The 25,983-nt window shown below is 40.3% G+C and overlaps 1 protein-coding gene across 5 annotated transcripts in view; it reads right to left on the minus strand.

The window, feature by feature from the left end:
- LOC104601279 (uncharacterized) overlaps positions 1–25,983 on the minus strand; it is a 101,745-nt gene that overhangs the window by 69,394 nt on the left and 6,368 nt on the right. For 4 of the 5 annotated variants that reach the window (XM_010264569.3, XM_010264570.3, XM_010264571.3 and 1 more), the window contains exons 2-4: positions 15,493–16,046; positions 14,415–15,087; positions 2,470–2,518 (exon numbers count right to left, since the gene is read on the minus strand). In XM_010264569.3, coding sequence (XP_010262871.1) covers positions 2,470–2,518; positions 14,415–15,087; positions 15,493–16,039 — 1,269 coding nt within the window. In that variant the 5' untranslated portion in view covers positions 16,040–16,046. Of the gene's footprint in view, positions 1–2,469; positions 2,519–14,414; positions 15,088–15,492; positions 16,047–25,983 lie in introns of those variants that run through there. The other variant, XM_088897052.1, reaches the window with a different exon arrangement.

The following is a 25,983-nucleotide window of genomic DNA, read 5'->3' on the forward strand; positions in this document are numbered from 1 at the left end:
GTACAAAGGTCATCTATTTGTTGGACAATATGGGAAGAAAGGAACAGAAGAATATTCTCTGAAAAGGAAAGAAGTGTAGCATCCACCATTAAAAGTATCATTGTTAGGGTGGTTCATTGGGTGAAATCCTTAGAACTATTTGAAAGCATTTCCTCAAATGATCCGTTCAAGAATTGGAAGGAAGTGGTTGATTCAGTTCCACTTAAGTCCGTAGCTTGTCCAATATGCTCTCCACAGGTTGCTGGTATCACTAAATTGAATTTTAGTGGAAGTAGAAAAGGTAACCCGAGTCCATCTGGGATAGGTGGTGATTCACTTAGAGTTGAGGTTATGGCAGTAAATGGAAGGGATTAAAAGAGCAAAGGAGTTGAATATTAACAAGTTGACTGTTGAGGAAGATTCTAAACTTGTTATAGGCTGGCTACTAAAGGAGGAAAATGAAATATAGAAATTTGCTAAGAAAAAATGGATGTACAGATAGCTGACCAAGGACATGGAAGTTATTAGTGTTTAGGAGGTCTTTTCTCAAACCACATAAGTGTTTATTTGTGTTGCACTGTGTCGTGCATCACTTATCTCATAAGCAAGGTTCTAAATTTTGCAACATATTGGACCGTATCAGTGGGTCACCAATATGGCACTTTAGGCAACACTTTAGGGGTTGACCTATTTCAGGGGGTAGAAAGGCCTTGTATCAACCCCCCTGAACAGGTTTGGAAAAAAAACTAAAGGCGCCCAAAGACATAGGTCGATATGCCCCATTCGACATATCAGCCTGTATCGACATTTAGAACCACATCTATAAGTACTTAAATTTGTGGAAATGATAATTATAGCTCTAACTTAACATAACCAATAAGCACTAAAAATAAGCCACCCAATTTTGGCTTATTTTTTACGTGCTTATTTTCAAAATAAGCATTTATTCTGGGCTTTTTCGCCAAACACGAATAAGTGCTTATTGTGTGGTACCACCACTTAAAATAAATACTTATTCAAATAAGTACTTATTTTAAGTGTTCCAAAACAGGGACTTACAACATGAACAGCATAAGCAATATCCAATCTGATAAGTGACAAATAAGTGTAAGAAAACACATAGGGAGAGATGATTTTCAGCATGCACTCTGAACACCAAGTGAAAAATCTGTACATAACTATTGTTTTTAATTAATAAAGCAAATGGTTATTGATCATAAAAATTGAACATATATAGTTGTGAACACACAAAAACCAGAATGTATACCAAACACTAAATGCAACATATAATCATGCTCCTTTCGTTTCAGAGCTCTAGGACTCCTTCCATGCCAGAGCCCCTTCCCTACCACATTGAGAAGGTTGGCCAACTGTTTTACTTACTTCTTTCTCTTTTGATCACTATAACGCTTAACTTCATAAAAAATAGATGAGAGAGAAGATTCCATTGTTTTTTCTCCATTTCCAAAAATTATCCCAAAAGAACATCCAATATGAAATCAGAATCAAGTGAAAAAAAGGTCTAGCATCCAGAAATATATATTAATGCACCTGAACGGATAAAAAATTTACATGATTCACCTTGTCAAGTGCAGCCATAATTAGCCACCCATGATGTTCTAGTATAAAGGCAGTGAACATAAAACAGCAAAGCGAGTTTGATAGACACCCACTTCAGAAATTGCAAGCACTTTCATTCTAGAAAATGATGTTCTGAATAGGGCCATGCTTTTCCTATTTCCTTTACGTCTTATCGGTCACTATGAACATTTATTAGAATGAAATATATATTGGTACTATGAACTTTCATTAGAGGGTAATAGATATTGGATTATATACAAATAAGCCAAACATCCCACTTTTTAGGTTAGAGTCTGCCACCTAACCCAACATTTTTTCTAGTTACATTTCATGCCCCAGAAGTCCCCAAAACAACTCAACCAATCATTTTTTCCACTTTCTTTTGATAATTAGGGTATGTAGTTTAGTTCTTCGCCAATAGCTTTAGATATGAACAAGATTTTCTGGTAGACCAATCTTCAATAGTTGAGACCCCCCCTCCTGTACAAAAGAATAGATTGTAGAAACATTAGGGAATAGCAATAAGAAAGAGGGAAGGGCTGCATGTTGATTGGAGCTCCCAAAAGGCCCTTTTCTCAAAATAGCAGGAAATGGAACCTGTGGCTAGGCTGTCCCAACATTTTTTTAGTAGAATTATGACCTTAAAATTAACATCCAGGTATTGAATGTGATGTGCCTAAACAAAAGAATAATTCTTATATTTCCTGGCCTTCTCAGAAGAAGAAGTGTGTTAACATATATTAAAATGATTAATAAATTCAAAGTCATGCACTACCTCCCAAAAAAGAAATGAGTAGCAGGAGATAGAGTAACGGCCCCAAATAGAGAAAGGAAAGAAGAAAACAAAAGAAAAGTAAGGGGAAAAAAAGAAAGACATCAGGAAAGAGGTGAACATTACTTATGCCTTACCTTTTCTTTGCATGAACAGACTTCCCAACTTTGTGCATCATTGTCCAACCTGTCCAAATCAAATATCAGCATAAGTCAGTCACAAGTTAGTTATTTATATAAGCTCTTCAATTGCTATGACAGATGTTACATAACAATGCATTTAATAATACCATTATAATGGCTAAGTAGTTCATAATGCATAATAGTCATTATACTGTTAAGGAGTACTGAATAATGCCTAATCAACATGTATGACTGAACCCATAGTGTCATTAGTGTTATAGACTTATAGACCGACCATTACCTCAAGTTTGGTACACTAAGCTAAAAAGTTTAACCCAATTGGCATCAAGTAACTGACCATAGTTGTCAAAGCGATGCCTAGGCGACGCCTAGGCGACAAGGCGCCCTTTGAGGCTCGCCTCACCTAATCGCCTAGCAGTTTTATACTTCCTACTATAAAATACTGTTTTATTCATTCTTTTTTGAGATTATAATTATAAAATAGACATTATTAAACTAAAATAATCATTTTGTGTGTTTATATACTAATTTATTTTTATTATTTTCTTATTTATTAGGGTTTAATCAACACAAACATTGCTAAATGCTGTATTGAACCCTTAAAGACTTAAAAACCTGAACCAATAAGTAAGGAAGAACTTAAAATTTTATCTAATCAGCACATTTTCCTCTTCCATATATTCTTCTTCTACTACTACTACCACTACTGATACTTTTTATTTTCTTCTTTTCTTATAACAAAAATAAGGGTTCAGCCCCTATATTTTTTGAATTTTATTTTCCTTCTTCCTTTTCTTCTCATGAATATGTTGATTTTCTATACTTTAATATGAAATTTATACTTTTCTTATGAAAATCATGAATATTTATTAAAGATGTGTATGGTTATGGTACCTAGGGAACTACCCTAGGATCTATATTTTTAACATAAAAAATCCATCGCCTAGGCGACTAGGCGACAAGGCGCCCCCCAGTCGCCTAGCCTTGCCTTGGCGCCTTGAAAACTATGTAACTGACTAATGATTTTCTATGCTCTGCTGGATGTAGAAGGACCAGGTAGAATGTTGACCTAGCCAATTGACATTGGGGAATGAATATGCTTGTTCACATTTTTCACATTTCCTTTTGGTTAGCCTACTAACAAAGAGATTGTATTAAAAAAAAAAGTTTATAACATAAAGCTAAGGCAGCCTTAAGGAAGAAAGTACAAAAGAACCCTAAGAGACAAAGTGAAGGTGACTCACTTGCAGTTCGCAGATGATCTAATTATTCTGTATCAGGATAATGGGGCACAAGGCACAAGGAATCTTATACCTCTGATGAAGTGCTTTGTATTGATTTCAACCAAAAAGCTACCTTGACAAAAAGTTGCTTGGCCAGAATTAATTTGGAGGAAGAGGAGGAAGAAATCGCTAGGGTGTTGGTTGTTAATGTAACCAAGAAATTAGATACCATACCAAATCCACTCAGCTAATTTACCCCATCTCATTTGATCACCTATGAGTAGCTCCAATAGGAGATAAATAAATGACTTGTTATAAGTTGGAATGGTTAGAAAAGCTAGGAGCAAGCCAAAAAGTACTTGGGTGGAAGTAATAAGAAATTATGTAAGTGCCCATACAACAATGGATATGGCACTGAACAGAACGGAATAGCAAAACAGGATTCATGTATGCAGTGTTTGGAACCAATACCGTTTACGAGAGGCATTTCCTCAGAAAATGATGCTGCATAAGCATGCTGTTTTCTCTGGTTTTCTATTTGATACCATTGTTGTTGCTGCCACATAGGCATTTTTAAATGCCATGTATACTGTTGCTAGAAACAGTAGAAAAAACGGGAAAACACCAAAAAGGGCATTTTCTCAGACCTTTCCCGATTTCCAAGGCATGGTTTGAGAAAACATTTTTCAGAAAAACGGCTAACCAAACAGCAGACATTTTCCCAAAAAACGGCTTTCTGATATGGCACCGTTTTCTGAGGAAAAGGCATTGATGCCAAACACCTACGTAGCCAACTCCATAGAGTTGGGACAAGGATTAGATGCTGATGACTACTCGTCAATTTTTTTGGATCCTTGTGTCAGTGGCAAAAATATTTAAAAAGTTTACGAGGGGGTTCTAAAACAGATCGCCTCATGAACTGGGACATGGTGTGCAAAAGTTAAAAAGGAAGGTGGTCTTGGAGTGGGGAGATTGGTGCTTAGGAATTCTGCTCTTGATCTCTTCTTAGGAAATGGTTGTGGAGATTGCCCAGATAGCAAAACAATATGTGGCATTACGTTGTTGGAAGTATTCATAGCTAACTAACAACGGGTAGGATGTTGGGTTGGCAAATAGAGCAATATTATCTTCCCCATGAAAAGCTATTTAGGAACTCTAACTATGATCAAGTTATTGGCGTCCATTGTTTCATGGAGGGAGTTTTGTTAGACACTTCTAAAACCAGAATTCGGACCCTCACCCCTTCATGTTCTTTCTTTACAATAAATAAAAAATATAATCAGAGAAGAAAATAAATAAATACACAAGAGGTAATAAGGAATCACAAACAAGCATAGAAAAAACCAATAAATGTACCTCCACCAACTAATCAAAACCCAACAAAGAAAGAAGCCCCCAATTGAAAAACACAAAAAACCTTACATCTGTACAAGTTTAACCCATACCTCAAACAAACAATAAAACCCAATCCAGACCAAAACAGAAAACCATCCAGGCTTCCCACCACTCCTATCCACTACTCAGATCATGCTTTCACTTTAACGAAATCCCCTCTAATTCTCTTGTTGAGGTCCTTTGTTTTCTTCACTTTCTTATTTGGCTCAATCCCATATAAACCCATCTTCAACCTGGCAAAAACTTTCGATGCTTGTACAATACGAAAGTTCCTTTTGTTTCAAAACCATCTTACTACATTAATAGTCTTTACATTATCCTTCGGATCCAAAGAAATATCATTTAAGGAGAAAGGAGTGAACAAGCTAAAGGTTAGCCTTCAAGAACTCAGCAATATGTTGCAGAGGGCTGAAGAACTGATAAAGAAGGATAAGCCGGTAGCCATGCTTGTGGAAGGTGGCAAATCTGGAAAGAGAAAGAGGAAGGGCAAGAAGAGGCCTCAGAAAAAAGCAGGCAAGCCGAAATGGCAGAAAAGAGACAAGTCATCGGATGAATGTCACTTCTGCAAACAGACTGGACACTGGAAGAGGAATTGTCCTCAGTATCTAGAACACCGCAAGAACAAAGAAGGTAATTTCAAATCTCTTGTCATAGAGACCAATATGTTGGTCACTTCTACATCCTGGTGTATTGACTCTAGGGCTTCCACTCGTGCATGTAACACATTGCAGGGGTTCAAGGAAAGCAGAAGGTTGAATGACGACGAAGTGGTGCTCTACTTGGGGTCTTCTGCAACAGTCGCAACTACTACTATAGGAACAGTAGATTTAATTTTCAGAGAAGGAATTGTAACAAGTGGGTGAGTGGATGCATAACATCTTGCCAATTTTCAGTTCTAGTTAATGGAGGGGTCAAGGACTTCTTCCCAACTTGAAGGGGGCTCAAGCAGAGAGATCCTCTTTCCCCCTTTTTGTTCACACTTGTGGCAGATGTGCTCAGTAGAATAATTTCTAAAGCAGATTGGGAAGGACTAATAAGAGGTTGGAGGATGGGTAGGAATAATGTCACGGTGACTCATCTTCAGTTTGTTGATGATATCATCATCTTTTGTGAAGGAGGAGACTTAGGGAGAGTGAGGAACCTAAAAGATCTTATTAAATTCTTTGAGTCTGCATCAAACCTATCGATTAACTTTGACAAAAGTTGTGTGGTGGGAATCAATTTGGAAGATTGGGAGGTAGAGGCTATAGCAGGTTCTCTAGAGTGTTCCATGTTTGATTGCCCTTTAACCTACTTGGGTCTTCCGTTAGAAGCTAACCCAAAAGAAAGTCGGTTCTGGCATCCAATTGTGGAAAAGTTTGAAAAGAGGCTAGCTGTTTGGAAAAAAGTTAAATTTCGAAAGGGGGTAGAGTGGCCTTGATTAGGGCGACACTTGCTAGTCTTCCGGTTTATTTTCTTTTTGTATTCAAGATACCCTCCAGGGAAGCCAAGAAGCTAGTAAAGCTGATGAGGGATTTCTTGTGGAAGCCAAGGGAAGAGAAGAAGTATCATTTGATTAGGTGAGAGATAGTCAGCAAGAGTGAAGGGGGATTAGGATTGGGAAATCAAGTTATTAAGAATGAAGCTCTACTAAGGAAGTGGCTTTGGAGATGGCCGTTAGAGAGAGAGAGGTTGTGGCACAAGGTGGTGAATAGTATTCACGGCTGTATGCAGAACGGTTGGGATGTCGGCGTATCTCGACAGGCAACTCATGCAACACCCAGGAAGGCCATTCACGGAATTCTACCCCATTTTATCAATATGGTCAAGTATGATGTTAATTCTGGACACAATGCTCTTTTCTGGGAAGACATTTGGGTGGGCAACCAACCTCTTAAAGATCTTTTTTCCCTCTCTTTACTCCTTTTCCCTTTATAAGGAAGAGTCGGTTTCCAGTTTTGATTCCTACTCAGATTCTTCCGAGGCCCTAAACTGGGATTTTGGTTTCCGTAGAGGGTTACGTGATGATGAAAGTGCTTGTGTTTCAGTTTCATTGTCTTCACTTGAGGCTATTTGTTTAGAACCCCTCAAACCTGACACAAGAATTTGGAACCCTAACCTGCAAGGTTTTTTCACTTGCTCCTCTTTCTTCAAGTCCCTTTATTCCACTTCTACACCTCAGAATTTCCCAGTTAAAGAATTTTGGACTAGGCCCATTCCCCCAAAGATTGTTGTTTTTTGTTGGGAAGTTTATTATGGTAAGATTAACACCTTTGAAAACCTACAAAAGAGAAGACCAAATTGGTGCTTATCACCTAATTGGTGTGTTCTTTGTAAATCTCAAAATGAGGATTGTCACCATTTACTGATCTCTTGCTCCTTTGCTACAGCTTTATGGAATTGGATTCTTACGTTGTTTGAGTGTAGGTGGAACCTGCCATCTGATACTAGCTTGTTTGTTTAGTCCATCTATTTTTTAATGGCACACAAAGAGAGGGAGAATTATGTGGAAGTGCATAAGAGCAGATTTGTTGTGGACAGTTTGGGAAGAAAGGAACACCAGAATCTTTTGTGAAAAAGAAAGAAACTTCTCGGAAGTTAAAGAATGTATTCTGACAAGGGCAATTCAGTGGTTGAAAACTCTAAAGATCTTTAATGCATACTCTTTTGATGACCTATGGAGAAGCTGGTTAGCAGTGGCTAATACTTCTACCAGGAAAAACAGACATGGGGTTGAACGGATACCACCAGGGGAGGAGTTTATCAAGCTGAACTTTGATGGAAGTAGCCGAGAAAATCCAGGACCTTCAGGCATAGGAGAAGTGCTGAGAAACAAAGATAGTAACATTATATCTCTGTACTTGGGTCCTGCGGGTGTGGGAGACTCTTTAAGGGCCGAATTACTTGCTACTATACAAGGAATCCAGCTTGCAAATCAGCTAGGTGTAGAGCATCTGATTATTGAAGGGGATTCCCAGGTGATAGTGGGTTGGTTGAAGGATTCGGACACTGTGATTTGGGGTTTTAGAGATCTTCTCAAAAAGGTTAAATGATTAACAAGGAATATGACAATCAGAGTTCAGTGGGTAAGCAAATTAGCAAACTCATTGGCTGATTCACTTGCAAAACAAGGGGTACTCCGGGATACTTTATTTTGGGCTTCAGTGTAATTTCTTTTATGGTCGTATCTCGCGCCTTTCCTCGGGTTGCATGTAACTCTTATTTGCTGGTTTAATAAAATTTCACTCATTTATCAAAAAAGAGAAAAAGAAATTTGATTTCAGTTTCTAAGTTGTGTAAGGATGGTTATTTTGTTTTATTCAGTGATAAGATTACAATTAAATTGAATAACAAATTCCTTACTTATGGAAAACTTGAGAATGGTCTCTATGTCCTCCGTCCTTCTCTAGAAACAAATATAACTGAAACTACGTCAGAACGTATATTCAAGAAAAGAACACGGGATACGGTTAATCCCACGTGCCTATGGCATTACCAACTTGGCCATATCAATATAGAACGTATCACAAGATTGGTGAAGGATGGTCCTTTGGATTTTCTAACTGTAGAAGATCTACCAACTTGTGAGCCTCGCCTTTAAGGTAAGATGACAAAACGGCCATTTACGGGTAAGTCTGAAAGACCTACGGGCACACTTGGCCTAACACATATTGATGTATATGGTCCCATGAATGTTAGGACATGCAACCAGCATTGTTATTTCATAACTTTCACCGATATTCTCGGTATGGTTACTTGTACCTAATTAGACATAAGTCTGAATCCTTCGAAAAGTTCAGAGTTTAGACAATAAATCGAGAAACAAATGGAGAAACACATTAAAACCCTTTGATCAAATCGAGGAGGTGAATATCTCTCCGACGAATTCAGGGACTACCTAAAGGACAATGGGATTATATAACAGTTGTCTCCTCCTGCTACACCACAACTAAACAGTGTGTCTGAGAGAAGAAATCAGACTCTATTAAATATGGCCCGATCACTCCTCGTGTTCAGAACTACCTATATCCTTTTTGGGACATGCTGAATTGGGTTCCAACCAAATCCATTCCTAAGACTCCTTATGAGCTATGGACCGGTAAGAAACCATGTGTGAGACACTTGAAAATTTAGGGTTGTCTAGCACATGTTAAAAGAACAAGTGCAGACAAATTGAAATCCAAGACCAGTCGTTGCCTATTTATAGACTACCCCAAGGGCTCTTAAGGTACCTTTTCTATCCTTTTCTATAACCTAAGAGAACAAAAGGTGTTTGTTAGTCAAAATGCCTACTTCTTGAAAGAAGATTACATCTTGAACGATCACCGTCAAGAAATTGTTCTTGATGAAGAGAGCTCAAGAGTAGTGAGAGATGTCCCACAGATTCCAGAAAACACCCAACTTAGAAGATCTACCCGGGTGTCTAGACCTCCAGTTCGTTACGGCTATGATCAAGAAAGTTACTTGATGGAAGCCATGAACAGTGAGGAAAATCCTATGACTTATACGAAAGCTATGTTGAACATAGATACCTTGAAGTGGGTAGATGCCATGAAAGTCGAGATGGACTCAATGAAAACCAACGGAGTCTGGACTCTCGTAGATCCACCCACTGGAGTGAAAGCAATTGATTGCAAATGGATCTACAAGAGGAAGAAGGGCCCTGATGGAAAGGTTGAGACCTGTAAACCCCGTCTTATAGCGAAAGGGTACACTCAGAAAGAATGAGTCGATTATGAGGAAACATTTTCGCCTATGGCCATGCTCAAATCCATTAAGATTTCGTTAACTATAGTAGCACACTATGATTATGAGATTTGGCATATGGATGTCAAAACAGTGTTCCTGAATGGAAATATCACTAAAGATATCTATATGCAGCAATCGCAAGTCTTCATTGCATCTAGTCAGGAACACATGGTGTGCAAACTGAACAGATCCATTTATGGATTAAAGCAAGCTTCCAAAAATTGGAACATCCAATTTGACTCTACGGTCAAACAATTTGACTTTGACCAAAATCCGGATGAACCCTGTGTTTACAGAAAGACAGTGGAAGAAATGTTGCGTTCCTGATTCTGTATGTAGACGACATTCTACTCATTGAGAATGATGTAAGAATGTTGACTACGGTGAAGGTATAGCTTTCGCAACGATTCTCCATGAAAGATCTTGGAGATGCCTCCTACACCTTGGAACTTCGACTCTACAGAGATAGATCGAAAAAGATAATAGGACTGTCATAATCTACTTACATTGACAAAATCGTCAACAGGTACAACATGGATAACTCCAAGAAGGGATTTGTCCCTTTCAGACACGGAGTCACTCTCTCCAAGGGTATGTCTCCCAAGACACCTAAGGAGATTGAGGGCATGAAAGGGGTTCCCTATGCCTCTACCGTAGGGAGAATCATGTATGCCATGTTGTGCACTCGGTCAATCATTGCTCAGGCTGTGAGTGTGGTAAGTAGATACCAATCAAACCTAGGACAGGAGCATTAGACCGTTGTGAAAAACATACTCAAATACCTACAACGAACTAAAGAATATTGTCTTGTCTTCAATGGTAGTTCACTAAAGATGATCGGGTATACTGATGTCGACTTCCAATCAGACCCAGATGATAGAAGGTCTACATCTATTTACATCTTCACAATGGAAAAGCAACAAACAAGGGTCCACAGCAGATTTCACGACCGAGGCCGAGTAAATTGCCGCAAGTGAAACTGCCAAGGAAACAGTTTGGATGAAGAAGTTCATCTAGGAATTAGAAGTTGTTCCATCCAGCACATCACCGATTCCACTGTTGTGCGACAACACTAGAGCCATTGCTCAAGCTAAGGAGCCAAGAGCCCAATCGAAGACCAAGCACATCGAGATGAAGTATTACATACTCTAGGAGATTGTTGGTAGAGGGGACATCCAGATTCAGAAGGTAGCATCAGCGGAGAATGTGGCAGACCCATTGACTAAGCCACTAACATAGAAAGTGTTTGAAAAACACATGGACAATATGGAACTGAGGCTTGTACCAGATTGAACCTGAGTGCAAGTGGGAGCAGTTAGATAGTGTATGCTCTTAGCTCCAATCAGATTGATGTACAGATAATATACATTTATTGTAAAGGAATAAAAGTACATAATTATTTCATGTTATCATTGGTGTGTTTCTATGTAATTACCCCTTAAACTAGACACTTATGAGACTCGTATTAGTTTAGAATGTTCTCAGTCGTTGGATAGACTTGGGGAGTTTATCCTGCCAAGGCTGACACTAATGTACTGCCAAAGAAATTGGGGCAAATTGTCTCAACTGCTAGGGTTAGACCCGAAGCACAGGTAGTGTGTGTTTGTTTGAAGCACTGAACCCAAACCATTTTCTAGTTATTCCCTAGACCTTGGAGACTGAGGGGCAAAACTGGAAAGTTACACCAAGCCCATGGACTTGATATGCCAATCAATGATATCCTTTGGGGGTCAAAACCTAGGTATGTTGGGGCAGTCTGAGAATTCACTCGAGTGGGTGATCATAGTGATAGGATCAGCCCCTTTGTCAGACAAAGTAAATGATCGGGACTGCACTCTCTCTAATGGAATCCAAAACTCTCGACAGTCAATTTCAATCGTGTTTGAGATTTGTTTTGCAAAATATATTTATATGATAATATATATTATGTTTTTAAGAAAAAGGGTTTGCAAAAGGTTTTAATTCTCGGGACCCATCCGAGCAGAGTGTGCAACACTGCACCTTGCAGTCAGGGGAGAGGTCCTTCCCTATTGAGTAGTGTTTGATCATTATTGGGTGAGAGGTTAAGTGTAAGAGACCATTAAGGGTTGTTTACCTGATGGCTGGACTCAGGGATCATTTAACTGTAAATGTCGGGCCCGTTAAGAGCCCATACTAGTGGACTCGGGGGTTCACTGCATTTGGTAGTGAATTTGGTCAGGTCTTTTCACAGAGGCTGGGTCGAACCCATATGGGCTTATGTGAGGTCATTGTTGGGGTCCCACGCCATACAAATTGAATCTAAATGGGCCAGCAACTATCTTGGGACGTGAGCCACTTGCTTAATGGGCCTAAAGCCCATGATTAATGAGATTAATCAAGTGGTCACATGACTGCTTCAGGTGTCATGTGACTTGGGCGAATATGGGTTTGGATATGGGTCTAGAGCACCCATTCTCATAAGAGGATAACTCTTATCCACTAATAGAGTCCAAATCCAAATAAAGATTTGGATTAGGAACCTCCTAATTCAATTAGGAGTGGTGCTCCTTAAGGCTTATAAAAGGAGAGATCAAACTACTCCAGTTATCATTCTGCTTTCAGCTCTCTCTCTGCTCTTGCCACCCCAAAAACCCTAATTCGATCTCCCCTTCTTGTGACTGATCTTGATCAGTTTGATCTCTTATCTTTGCAACAAAATATCAAAGGAAAAACTATGGTCACCTCCCTTGTTCGACCCAAGGTGTTGGATTGCAGTTTTACTGAAAACTGCGTTGCTAAACCGGCTTCATTCCAAGTTGTGCCATCTTCAGTGGAAGCTGGTTTTGGGATTCAATTTGGGCGTGAACTACCACTTTGGGAGCTACATTTGTGGAATCCGTATCAAGTATACTTCTCCCTCCTTTTGGTTTCAGATCTAGTTCGATTTCGGTGCAAGAACGATCATTATTCATCAATGCTTACAATGTTGACAGCACATTAGTCAACCTAAATGACATGACCAGAACAAAGCACAAGGGCCAAAGGTGCTTGATAGTTGATACTCAGTATGAGAAGTGGGAGCATGCCTTTAAAAGCGCAAGGCGTAAAAAAAGCACAAGGGCCAATTTGCGCCTGAGGCGCAATGCGAGGTGCACGCCTTTTTGAAGCAAGGCGCAAAATTACAAAAAAAAATGTAAGAAAATTCAAAAAATGCCAAAATTTTCAAAAAATACTAAACAAGTAAACATAATGTTAATAAAAAATATAAACTTAAACTTTAAAATAAATGTTTTAAAAAACCTATTATCTAAAATTAAAATACATAAACATAACATATAAAGCGTATTCAAATGAAAATTTAAAAATAAAAGCAAACATATAAAGCATTTTCAAGCATGTAAAACCCACAATCTCTTTTTTTCCTCAATTGCATTATTTCAAGTAGCTAATGTGATGTAAAACATATTGCATTCTTGATTCTATGAGTCGCCTTTGTACCACACCCCTCGAGGCAAAGCCCGAACAAGTCCATGTTAGGATCTTAAATTCTTAGTTCTCATACATGCATATTGCATTCTTGATTTTATAACTTTAATTGCCTTTTATGAAGAAATTTTATTGGAATGAATGAATGAACAACATTAGCAAATAGGGGGTTACACCTGGCTGAGGTGCAAGGCGCATCAAGCATGTGCCTTTTGAAAGGGGTGTGCCTAGGGGTGCCACGAGTTGAGCTTCTCACGAGCTATTCAAGCTCGCCTCAGTTTAAATCGAGCTTCAAGCCGAGCTCGAGCCCAGTGAGGCTCACAAACCTAGTAAAATAAATAAATAATTTTTTATTATATGCATACATACAATTACATATAAATATAAATATATTTAATAAATAATTTTTGTTATATATAATAATATTTTTATTTTTATGTACAATAGTAAATAATTTTTAGAATTCTTATTTTTTGTTTGTAAAATAAAAACATTTTTATATGTATATTTTTTATTTTTTATGTATACTAATAAATAATTTTTATAATTCTTAATTTTTTGTATGTAAAATAAAAAATATTTTTATATGTATAAATTTGATTTTTTAGAAAAAAACATGGCTTGCAGTCGAGCTCGAGCTCAAGTCTCTATCTCGAATCGAGCTCGAGCCTAACACAGTTTCAGCGAGCCAAGCTCGAATAGCCAAGTATTTGGCTCCGCTCCACTCGGCTCGGCTCCACCCCTAGGTGCGTCTAGGACCTAGGCGAGGCACATACCCTAAAATACACCTCACTTGTGCGCCTAGGCGCGCCTTGTAAATCACTGCTTGGCACAAAGGTTGGGTTGCTCCATTTCGACTTGTGTGGTCAAGGTCCAAATCTTGGAAACAGCCTCTCTGTATGTGCAGGGGTAAGGCTGCATAAATCTTTCCCTCTCCAGACCACGCATTGGCAGAAGCCCCGTGCAATGGGCTGCCCTTTATGCACAGATGTGATAGAACTTCTTTCTCATAACAACAAAGACTATCAAGTATAGTTTACATGATTATTCTTTTATTTTTTTTCTTCAAATTAGAAGGGATGTCACATATATGAAGTGTGTAATTAACATCAAAAAACAAGACATATACTTTATGGAAAAGGATACCTTTGTCTTTTAGAACAGACACTACATTTCTCAAAAGTGCAATTCCTTTTGCTGCCAGGTTGTGATGAAGAAACTGTATCAGCAGTGGAACAGCAAATCTCTTTACTTGCTCCTGAAGCATAAGCATCAGAATCCATATTCATTGCATTCCTCTTTCTTTTAACAGAACCAAGTTTGTCAGTCCTTCCCCCATCAGCCTCACTAGTAAGTGATCTCCCCTCAGAAGTAGATTCAATTAGTTCTTGATTTTGCAAGTCTTCCCCTGATGAGTTCTCCATATGGACACTTTTACCATCATCAACAATTTCCTTGCCCACTATTTCATTAGGGGATGATTGAAGAGAACTACCACTATACTTGGACTCTGGTGAACCATCTCCATTTTCAGACTTCTGAACCTCTTCAGGATGAATTTTACGCTTCCGGATAAATGAAGATAGTTCTCCTTTCTTGTGATATCTTGATGTCCCCTTGGGAAATTTTCTCAAATCATAATTGGATTCCTGCGCAGAACTTTCACACCCTCCTACAATATCTTCTCTTCTCAGTTCCTCACCATTTTCGTCATTGTACTGTTCTGCAACGTCCTCAACTTCTTTGGAATCACTAGTCCCTGTTCTGTTGCTATCCCCTTGAGACAACTTATCCTGTCTTCTCAGCTTCTCACCAAGATCTGAGCCAAACAGAGAAGAAGTACTTCAGTATGTATACAAAATAGCAACCATTAGTTTTTCTTTTCCAATAATATGCTGGGACATGGACATCAAGAACAGATATTGCTGGTTGTACATAGTTGTTTTAAGAGTTCAGACATACAGTAAGATCCCATAGGTCAAATCCTTAAGACGTCTTTACCATGGCAAAGAATGCTTGGTGATTTAGAAGTCAACTTTTTTCCGCATGTTCACCAGATTCTAATATTAGAGCACATCAACTTTCTTATATACCATCTAGTAATAATGTGAAACCAGATGGCATAATTAATCACAAAAAAAAAAAAAAAATCTTTAAACATCAATTAATCAAAAAGGAATCAAGAAAAATAATGAATATTCATTTCAGATGAGGTACACTATACCTGTTTCTTTGGCCATTTTAGTCTTGGAGCTGAGTAATGCCCTGTAACTACGGGCATCTAATCTCTTCTTTTTCAATACTACATGTGTGGATTTTGAATCCTGCTTCTCACTTCTATTCTGTTCTCTGACATCTAGTGCCTGCTGCTTCCTACTTTTTTCTCCCTTCCTCTTTTTAGATTTGGTATCTGATGTACTCAAGCCTTTTGCATGCCTCTTTGACTCCGAAGAGCTCAAAGAGCGTTGCTTCTCACTCCTTTCAGACTTCTTTAAAGGACATGGCATTTTTTTCTTCTCAACTCGCTCAGATTTCTTCTTAAGTGGAGTTGATGGAGTTTGTTTTTCGAGTCTTTCAGACTTTCGTGTGTTTGAAGGACTTGATAATGTCTTCTTCTTGGAAGGTAGTTCTCTGGTAGACCTTCTTAAACCAGATGTATCTGTTGTTGCCGAGCCTGAAGCAGTTGAACCTTTGGCACCAATTTCCCCTCTCTTTGAGTTGTTGCTATCGCCATCCTTAATTTTGCGACGGGGTCGAGTATCATTTACCATCTCTTAACTGTAAAATGTAAATCTTAGTTAAATGAATATCTTATGTTACACTAGATAATAAGAGAAAATCCAGACCCAATAATGCAAGATGTTTTAATACAACATCAATAGTAAAGATCAAGTTTTTTACTGAACCAATGAGGAAAGAGACAGAACAATAGAGCCAGTTTCTGATGTGAAATTAAAGCATTAAACACAGACTAATGTTTTTAATTAGATACTTATCAAAGAAAAAGGGGCACATTGCTTGGTCCAATGGTAAAAGATCAGGCTGACAAGCATGAGAGTGCATGTTCAAGTCTGAGAGTAGCCATTTTGTGCAAAAAAATGCCTAAAATCAGGTCCACATCCAGTCCACCCATCCCAAGAGATCAGATAGCTAGGACCAATGTCAGGTAATATATTATTGTCCCTTTATACTTATCAACATAAAAGCTTTATTGAATTTTAAATAAAAGACAAAAAGATCCAGCAACTCCATCCAAATAATGTTACCACACAATGGCCCCCCATTCCCAGCCAATGCAAGTTGATATCCAATTTATCCTTTTATTAGAAGAGATAAAGTATGATTTCATTAAGAACTCTCTCATCCTTTTTGCAATTAAAGTTGCCATCCTTGCTCGAATTGGATACATAAACAAGGAGAGATGAGAAGACACTCTTGATTGGAATGAGCGTATCACCTTTTATTGTAACTAGTAAACATGTACGTGCATTTGCGCGTGGCAATATCTCTAAGACAAAACTATTTATAATTCATGGATAGTTTCTAAATAATTATAAGTGGGTAGTTTCTGAACAGTTATAAGTGGGCAATTTCTACAGTGAGAGTAAAGGACATATATACCCTCTTTATGCCCGTTGTATGCTTAGACAAGAGGGATAGAAAGCATCCAATGAAAATTCCAGAAAGAAGGGGCATTCGCTCTTTTATAGGTAATATAGATTCCTTTTATTCTCTGTAAATAAATTTTCTTTTTTTATTTATTACCACAAAAAATTGCTTTCCAACCAGCCAATCTCTTCTCCATCCTTTCCACTATTGTTTCTGATAAGACTACTTTGAATTCGGAGAATCTGAGCTTGTTTGAGGGAGCTCACCCTCCTGAAACAGAGTAGAAGAGAGGAAGAAGAGAAAGGAAGGAGTAGAAGAGGAAGGAAGGAGGAGAATGGTAGGGTTTTCTTTTCATGCCCCATAGCTGGGGGGTTACAATTATTTATACTCTCCCTTCAGTCTCTCCTGCACATGGCATCGACTGTGACTGCTAACTAACTGGAGGGACGTGGCCTCCTCACATAAACGAACCTCAGTGGAGGTTGCACATGGGTGATCGGGTGTTTCTCTCGTGTCGGGCCTGGTTGCTGCGTGTCTTAGGCCTGGGTCTCCTGTTGTGGGCCCGAATGGGTAGTTGAGGGCCTATCAGTCCCACCCTCTTCAAGAAACACCTTGTCCTCAAGGTTCATGTGGGGATACTGATCTTGTAGTTTGTCATAGTCCTCCCAAGTGGCATCTTCTGGTGGCAAATTTTTCCATATGACTAAGGCCTGATTGTGTAACTTCTTGCCTATCTTGACCCATCTCACATTTCTGATTTGTTGTGGTTCAATCAATATGTCCCCGTCTTCTGTGAACTGTGGAAGGGTCGGGCTGACCTTAGTTGTAGGACTTAGGCAAGGCTTCAGCATACTGACATGGAAAACCGGGTGTAATTTTGAGGAAGCAGGAAGCTCCAATTTGTAAGCTACCTGTCCCACTATTTCAATCACCATGAATGGGCCAAAATACTTAGGGGCTAGCTTCTGCCAAACTCGTCGAGCTACTGAAGTTTGTTGGTAGGGCTGGAGCTTCAAATAGACCCAATCGCCAACTGCAAATTCAAGTTTCCAGTGATTGTGGTCGTAGGCCAACTTCATGCGCTGTTGTGCTCTCTGCAAATGCAGTTTAAGGGATCTCAATATCTCATCCCTGTTCAACAACTGATTTTCTACCTCAGCCACTGTAGAAGTCCCCTTTTCATATGGCAGCACTGCTGGAGGTTCTCTCCCATATACTATCTTAAATGGAGTGGTTCCTGCTGAAGCCTGATATGTGGTGTTGTACCAATATTCTGCCCATGGCAGCCAAAAGGCCCACTGTTTGGGCTTCTCCCCAATGAAGCAACGCAAATACGTTTCGAGGCACCGGTTGACCACCTCGGACTGCCCATCAGTCTGGGGGTGGTAGCTGGTTGTGTGAAGCATGTGTACCCCTTGAGTGGAAAAGTAAGAGTCCCTGAATTTGCTCATGAAGAGGGGGTCCCTGTCTGTCAAGATGGAATTCGGAGTGCCGTGTAATTTGGCTACCTCCTGTACATAGGCCTGAGCCACTGTGGAAGCTGTATATGGTTGTGGTAATGCTAAAAAATGAGCATATTTGTTCAAGCGGTCCACAATCACCAGAATCACAGACTTCCCTGCTGATTTAGGTAATCCAGTAATAAAATCCATTGTTATGTCTTACCACACTCATTCTGGAATTGGTAAGGGCTGAAGTAGACCTGCAGGAGATTGGGTGTTATACTTATGTTGCTGGCATACATCACAACGGGCCACATAACTCTGAATCATACGTTTCACCCCCCCCCTAGTAATAATGGCTCGCTATCCTCTTGTACGTTCTGAGAAATCCAGAATGCCCCCCAACAGCTGAGTCGTGAAAGAGTTGGAGCAACTCCTGATGATAATCTGATTTACTGGCCACCACCACACGACCCTTATAAAAGAGTGTAGTACCTGTTACAGAATAACCGGGAACTAAAGCTGGATCCTTGTTCCATTGGGCTCGGATCCAACTGAGTTCTGGATCAGATTGCGCCTCTTGCTAGATGAGCTCATACAAGGGATAACTAGGCTTGGACAGCCCATCAGCTGAAATTCTTCTATCCTGGATAGTGCATCTGCAACAGCGTTTCAAGGCCCAGGTTTGTATTCAATATGGAAATCATAGCCCAAAAGTTTGTAAGCCCATTTCTGTTGTTCAGGACTGAGAATCCTTTGCTCCAATAAGTGTTTAATACTTCGGTGATCAGTTCGCACCGTGAATCTCCGGCCCAGAAGGTACGCTCTCCACTTGTGTACTGCCAGTGTAATCGCCATTAATTCTTTCTCATATGTGGACTTTGCTTAGGCCTGGGCTGATAGAGCTCAGATGAAGAAAGCTGGGGGTTGTCCATTCTGCACTAGAACTGCCCCAATTCCCTTCCCGGAAGCATCAGTTTCAACTACAAATTCCTTATTGAAATCTGGGAGAGCCAAGGTGGGGGGTGTTGTGACTGCCCTCTTAAGAGATTGGAAGGCCTGTTCAGCGGACTCGTCCCACTCAAAAGCTTGTTTCTTCAACAACTTAGTGAGAGGTGCGGCCAACATGCCATAACCTTCTATGAAACGTCAGTAATACCCGGTCAGCCCAAGGAATCCTCTGAGAGACTTGATTCCGGGATCTAGGCTAGTTCGCCATGCTTGAAACCATGTCCGGGTCCGTACAAACTTTACCACCAGCTATTATGTGCCCAAGATAATTAACATGGGTCCAAATGAACATTTAGTGGGCTTGGCAAACAAGGAGTGTTGCCTAAGTAGGTCTAGAGTGCGACGCAAATGTGTCATGTGTGAGGCCCAGGAAGGACTGTAAATAAGTATAACATCAAAAAAAACAATATATAACGCCGCAAATAGGGTCTGAAAATTGGGCCTGGTTGCTGCGTGTCTTGGGCCTGGGTCTCCTGTTGTGGGCCCAAATGGGTAGTTGAGGGCCTATCAGGTTCCCAAATGGATTTTAATTTGCATTTAGCCCCCAAAGGCATCCCCAAATATTTGATTGGTAGCTTTCCTACCTTGAAACCCCACCAGTCTACTCATTGTTGTAATTCTCGTATCTCTCCCACAGTCCTACTGCCACCAATTCATTCTTATGAACTGTAGAGAAACTGATGTGGGCCCCACAGCTGTGGGGCCACTCTGTCCGTAGGGTAGAATATACCTAGTCTATCTGTTATGTTATTCTGTTATTCTAGTTCTGTTATTTACTTTTTAGTTTTTTATATTGTTAAGTGTTATGATGTAAACACCAAGGGCAAATATGTCCTTTCATGTAACTAGCATAACATATAAATATTAAATTGAAGTGGCGGCGGCAGATTATTCAGAATCTGTCCTTCCTTTCAAACCTGTGTTCTACTGCTCTCTCACTAATCTTTCTCCTCTTTCTTCTTCACTTTCTCTTCTGTTCGAACCTGAAATTCCTTAGTGTCCAAGACTGAAAGCAGTCTTGATCATCTTCATGGTATCAGAGCCAAGTTAGGGTTTCTTATGTGAGTCTAATACCAGCCGACCACATGAGAATCTCCTAGGACTAGAAGCTGAAAAGGTGGAGTTCGCAGATTGATTCTTGGAGATCGCCAGAAGTGCTAGCAGCTGTTGGAAGTTTTGTTATGGTTGCAGAGTATTGGTGGTCAGGAAAGATCAGAGAAGACTAGGGTTCGGGTAACCCTAGAAGGCAGCGAACAATTCTTTTCTTGTAAGTCATCTACTTTTCTAAGAAAAGATAGGTTGGACCTATCTGGAGAGGCCGTTCTAGGTTTTCATCTCTTCGATTCACTAGGGTTTTACAGCAAACCCTACTGTTCTGCTGTGATTAAAACCCTACTGTTTTACACCGAACTGTCTCAGCCTTGTTTCTTTCTGCACTAGAGTTTGAAAGTGATCTTGTGGCAAGCCCTAGTGCTGGACTGAATCTTGTGATCTATCTAGAGCTGTCCTCAAGCTTATTGTTAGCATTGATCAGATTCTAGGGTTTCATATTAACCCTACTGCAAGTCTATCTATACAGTACTGATTAGATTGTGCAACTGAATTGATCATTTTAAGGACTGATTAAAACCCTAATTCTGCAAAGGCAAATCAGACCTCCTTCTAAGCTGTTTTTCAGAGTTTTTTGGGGTTTTCGAACTCTCTTAAAGGGGTTAGAGCTCTATGGACAGCCACTGTTGTGTTTGTTAGTTGATTTCAGATCAGAGTTATCCCAGTTTTGTGCACATACACTGTGAATACAGATCAGGCCTATACTGTTTTTTATTGTGATTGGTAGTCCAAGTGCTGTTTTAAGACTTGACCGAGATGGAGTTTAAAAATCAGGCAGAATGCAGCTTTGGAGGCATCAGTTATGGCAGTGTTTCTGAGATGGGTGGTCAGATTACAACCGTAAATTCAGGTACTCTAGCTTCAGCCTACCATGCCTCAGCTCCAGGTACTACTGAACCTTGTTGGGTAATAGATTCAGGTGCATCCGACCACATGACTAGCTTGCCTTCACTGTTTACCTCTTACCATTTGTCATCTGGTAGGGATAAAGTATCTATTGCTGATGGCTCCCTGGTTCCTATTTCTGGGAAGGGGGACATTAAATTATCAGATACGATCTCCTTGTCTTCTGTCTTACATGTTCCTAAGCTTGATACTAACCTCCTTTCAATCAGTAGTATTACCAAACACATGAACTGCTCAGTAACTTTCTTCCCTGACCGGTGTGTTTTTCAGGACCTGGAGACGAAGAAGGTGATTGGGACTGGCCGTGAGACGAATGGGATCTATCTGCTCGGGGAGAGTTCTCGTCGGGAAGAGTCAGTGGGTAAGAGGTCACTTGTTTCCTAGAGTGTGAGTTCGGTTATGCTTTGGCATAACCGATTGGGTCATCTATCTTTTCGGTCCTTAAAGAGTTTGTTTCCTACTTTGTTTGAGTCTGTTGAGTTGTCCCAGTTGCAATGTGAAAGCTGTGAGTTTGCTAAACATTGTAGAAACTCTTATTCATTGAGTAATAAAAGGAGTAATCGTCCTTTTGATCTTGTGCATACGGATGTTTGGGGGCCATATCACATTCCTTCTATGGGTGGGTACAGATATTTTTTGTTATTTGTCGATGACCATACCCGGTTTTCTTGGGTTTATCTTATGCATTCATGAGATGAGGTTCCCGCCCTGACCCAAAACTTTCACCAAATGATCCTAACCCAGTTTGATGTCAACATTAAAGTTCTTAGATCTAATAATGCAAAGGAATACTTTGCTAAGTCATTGGCATCTTACCTTCTTACTCATGGGGTTATCCATCAGAGCTCTTGCCCTCATACACCTCAACAGAATGGGGTTGCAGAAAGGAAGAATAGACACATCTTGGAGGTGGCTAGAAGTCTTATGTTTACCTCCAATGTCCCTATTCGCTTCTGGGGTGATGCTATCCTCACGGCAGTATATCTTATTAATCGGATTCCTTCCCGGGTTCTTGATTTGCGATCTCCTTTTTCCCTTCTATATCCACATGAGGAGTTGTTTTCTATTCCCCTTAAAACATTCGGTTGTACCTGCTTTGTTCAGCTTCTCGGACCCCATCACTCCAAGTTTGAACCCAAGGCCTCCAAATGCATTTTCCTTGGTTATGCACAAACTCAAAAGGGGTATTACTGCTATGATCCTGTCACAGGGAGGAAGTTCGTCTCCATGGATGTCACTTTCTTTGAGGAGACACCCTATTATCCTCGGGTTTCTCCTCAGGGGGAGAGCAGTGAGAGTAGGGGTTTAAGTCCTTGTCTTCAGGGGGAGAGCAGTGAGAGTGGGGAAGTTCCTTTACCTATGCCATTGGGTGATGGGAGCTACAATGGTGAGGGTGGCCAGAGGGATCAGGAGTTGAGAAGGAGCTGCAATGGTGAGGGTGGTCAGAGGGATCAGGAGTTGAGGGTCTATCACAGGCGGTGCAGGCAGGTTGATCCCGATCATCAGCAGTCCAGGCCAGCTCCAATCTCATCTACGGCTCCAGGTCCAGACATTACAATCCCAGGACCCACAGAGACTTCTTCTATTGTTGCCATTTCACCTCCTACAGATGACCTTGATCTTCCGATTGCAGTCCGTAAAGGGAAACGACATTGTACCACATCTATAGCCCACTGTATTTCCCATTTTTTATCCTATGATCGCCTATCTCCTACCTACAAGTCCTACCTTAGTTCCATTTCCAATGTCCCTATTCCAAGAACAGTACAAGAGGCCCTATCAGTCCCGGAGTGGAGAGGTGCAATGCAAGTTGAAATGGATGCCCTGTTGAAAAATAATACCTGGGAGCTAGTTGACTTGCCCAAAGGAAAGAAACCAGTTGGATGCAGATGGGTATTTACTGTAAAGCACAATGCGGATGGATCCATTGAGAGGTACAAAGCTCGACTAGTTGCAAAAGGGTTCACTCAGACTTATGGTATAGATTATTTGGAGACATTTGCCCCGGTAGCCAAGATGACCACCATTCGGGTTCTATTATCTCTTGCAGCAAGCCACACTTGGCCTTTGTACCAAATGGATGTTAAAAATGCCTTCCTGAACGGGGACTTGCAGGAAGAGGTTTACATGCAGTTGCCTCCTGGATACTATGATACAGAGACAGGTAAGAAGGTCTGCCGACTCAATAAGGCATTGTATGGTTTAAAGCAGTCACCTAGAGCTTGGTTCGACAGATTCAGACTAGCTCTTGGAAAGTTCGGTTATGTACAGGCCCAGTCAGAACATACACTGTTCATCAAGAGGGTGGAGTCTTCACTGACACTACTTGCAGTATATGTTGATGATATTGTGGTGACAGGAAATGACAGCCATGAGATTGAGTCCCTCAAACAGCTCCTTCATCAAGAGTTTGAGGTAAAAGATCTGGGTACACTACGGTATTTTTTGGGCATTGAGGTTGCTAGATCTAAACAGGGGATCTTTGCCTCTCAGAGGAAATATGTTTTAGATCTGTTGGCTGAAACTAGAAAGCTGGGTGTCAAACCTGCAGATACACCCATTGAACAGAACCACGGGATTAGTGCAGAGAGTGGGGAGCTGCTTGAAGACAAAGTTATGTTCCAGCGGTTGGTAGGAAAGCTCCTATATCTCTGCCTCACTCGGCCGGATATTACTTATGCTGTTAATGTTGTCAACCAGTACATGCATTCTCCTAGAACCACACATCTTCTTGCGGCAGAAAGAATTTTAGCCTACTTGAAGAGATGCCCGGGTAGGGGTATACTGTTCAAAAACAATAACCACATGAAGGTGGAGGTCTATACAGATGCCGATTGGGCTGGGAGTGTTGATGACAGACGGTCTACCTCAGGATATTGTGCCCTTGTGGGAGGAAACATTGTCTCCTGGAGAAGTAAGAAACAAAGTGTTGTCTCCCGGTCTAGTGCTGAAGCAGAATACAGGTCCATGGCCAACGGAGTGGCTGAAATCCTATGGCTAAGATCTCTACTTGAGGAGTTGGGTATTGAGTATGAGAAGCCTCTGATGCTGTATTGTGATATTCAAGCAGCCATTAATATAGCACATAATCCAGTGCAGCATGACAGAACCAAACACATTGAAGTTGACCGACATTTTGTACGAGAGAGGGTCTCATCTCAAGAAATATGCCTCCCTTACATCACATCCAGTATGCAACTAGCAGATATCCTCACTAAAGTTGTATCAAGAAAGAAGCTAGAAGCGGATCTATCCAAGTTGGGAAAGATAAATATTTACTCCCAACTTGAGGGGGAGTGTAGAGAAACTGATGTGGGCCCCACAGCACCGTAGGGTAGAATATACCTAGTCTATCTGTTATGTTATTCTGTTATTCTAGTTCTGTTATTTACTTTTTAGTTTTTTATATTGTTAAGTGTTATGATGTAAACACCAAGGGCAAATATGTCCTTTCATGTAACTAACATAACATATAAATATTAAATTGAAGTGATGGCGGCAGATTATTCAGAATCTGTCCTTCCTTTCAAACCTGTGTTCTACTGCTCTCTCACTAATCTTTCTCCTCTTTCTTCTTCACTTTCTCTTCCGTTCGAACCTGAAATTCCTTAGCGTCCAAGACTGATAGCAGTCTTGATCATCTTCATGAACATTTACGTGTAACCCTGAAACCACCTCAAACCACTACAGGGTAGCCATCAAGTAATCCAACTGATCCTGGGATGAATTACAGAAGAACAAAGAATAATCAGCAAATTGTAACAAAGGAATCACTACTCTTTCCTCTCCATCTGCAAAGCCCTTCAAAAAACCACCAGTAACTTCTCTCATCACCATTCTACACAAAGCCTCCATCACACATATGAATAACAAGGGAGATAATGGGTCTCCTCGACTTAACCCCCTTTGAATGCCTGATATGTCAACAAGCCACAACAACATTACAAAACCCAAAAATCTATCACAACCCAGAAAAAACAATCAGTAATCGTTTCTAACAAAATCCATGACCTAAAAGCACATTCATTTACTCAAAATTTATAACAGAAATTAAGTTTTCCTTCCAAGCTCCTTAAAACTTATCCCTGGCCTCCACCCTATCTCCACATTCTCAAATCTTCAAATAGCAGCCACTTCACCAAGGATGATAAGGCTAGGACTGAGAAGGTACCAGGGAGAGGAGTCGAGTATGTAAGAAAAGGCCACATCAAATCACCAAGGACCTGTAACTAACAATAACAAACTGTAACAAGATGTACAAGTGGGTGCAAGTGGATGAAACAGAGCAACCAATTACCAATTTATTGCATTATGAATATAAATAATAGAAGAAGAGCAAAGAAGGGAAAGCATTTCCCTCTACAATTTCTCTCTTTTCTCTCTCATTCATTTCTTTAGGTTGGCTCCCTCGAAGAGCCTTGAGTTAGCTAGGAACCTAACAATTTGGTATCAAAGCCATGCCAAACACACAAACGTCATCACTTGATGCTTGAGTAGACCAAGTGAAAGGAGAAATCCACCGAATGCCGGCTGATATTAAGGAAATCAAAGAGGGTTCCGTGGCCTTACTGATAAGATTGGAGCAGGGGTTGTCAAACCAGGCCAGAGAGGAACACGAAGAGTGCAACAACTTCAGC

Source organism: Nelumbo nucifera, chromosome 2, assembly GCF_055504915.1.
Source record: "Nelumbo nucifera cultivar China Antique chromosome 2, China Antique-T2T, whole genome shotgun sequence".
Lineage (NCBI taxonomy): Eukaryota > Viridiplantae > Streptophyta > Magnoliopsida > Proteales > Nelumbonaceae > Nelumbo > Nelumbo nucifera.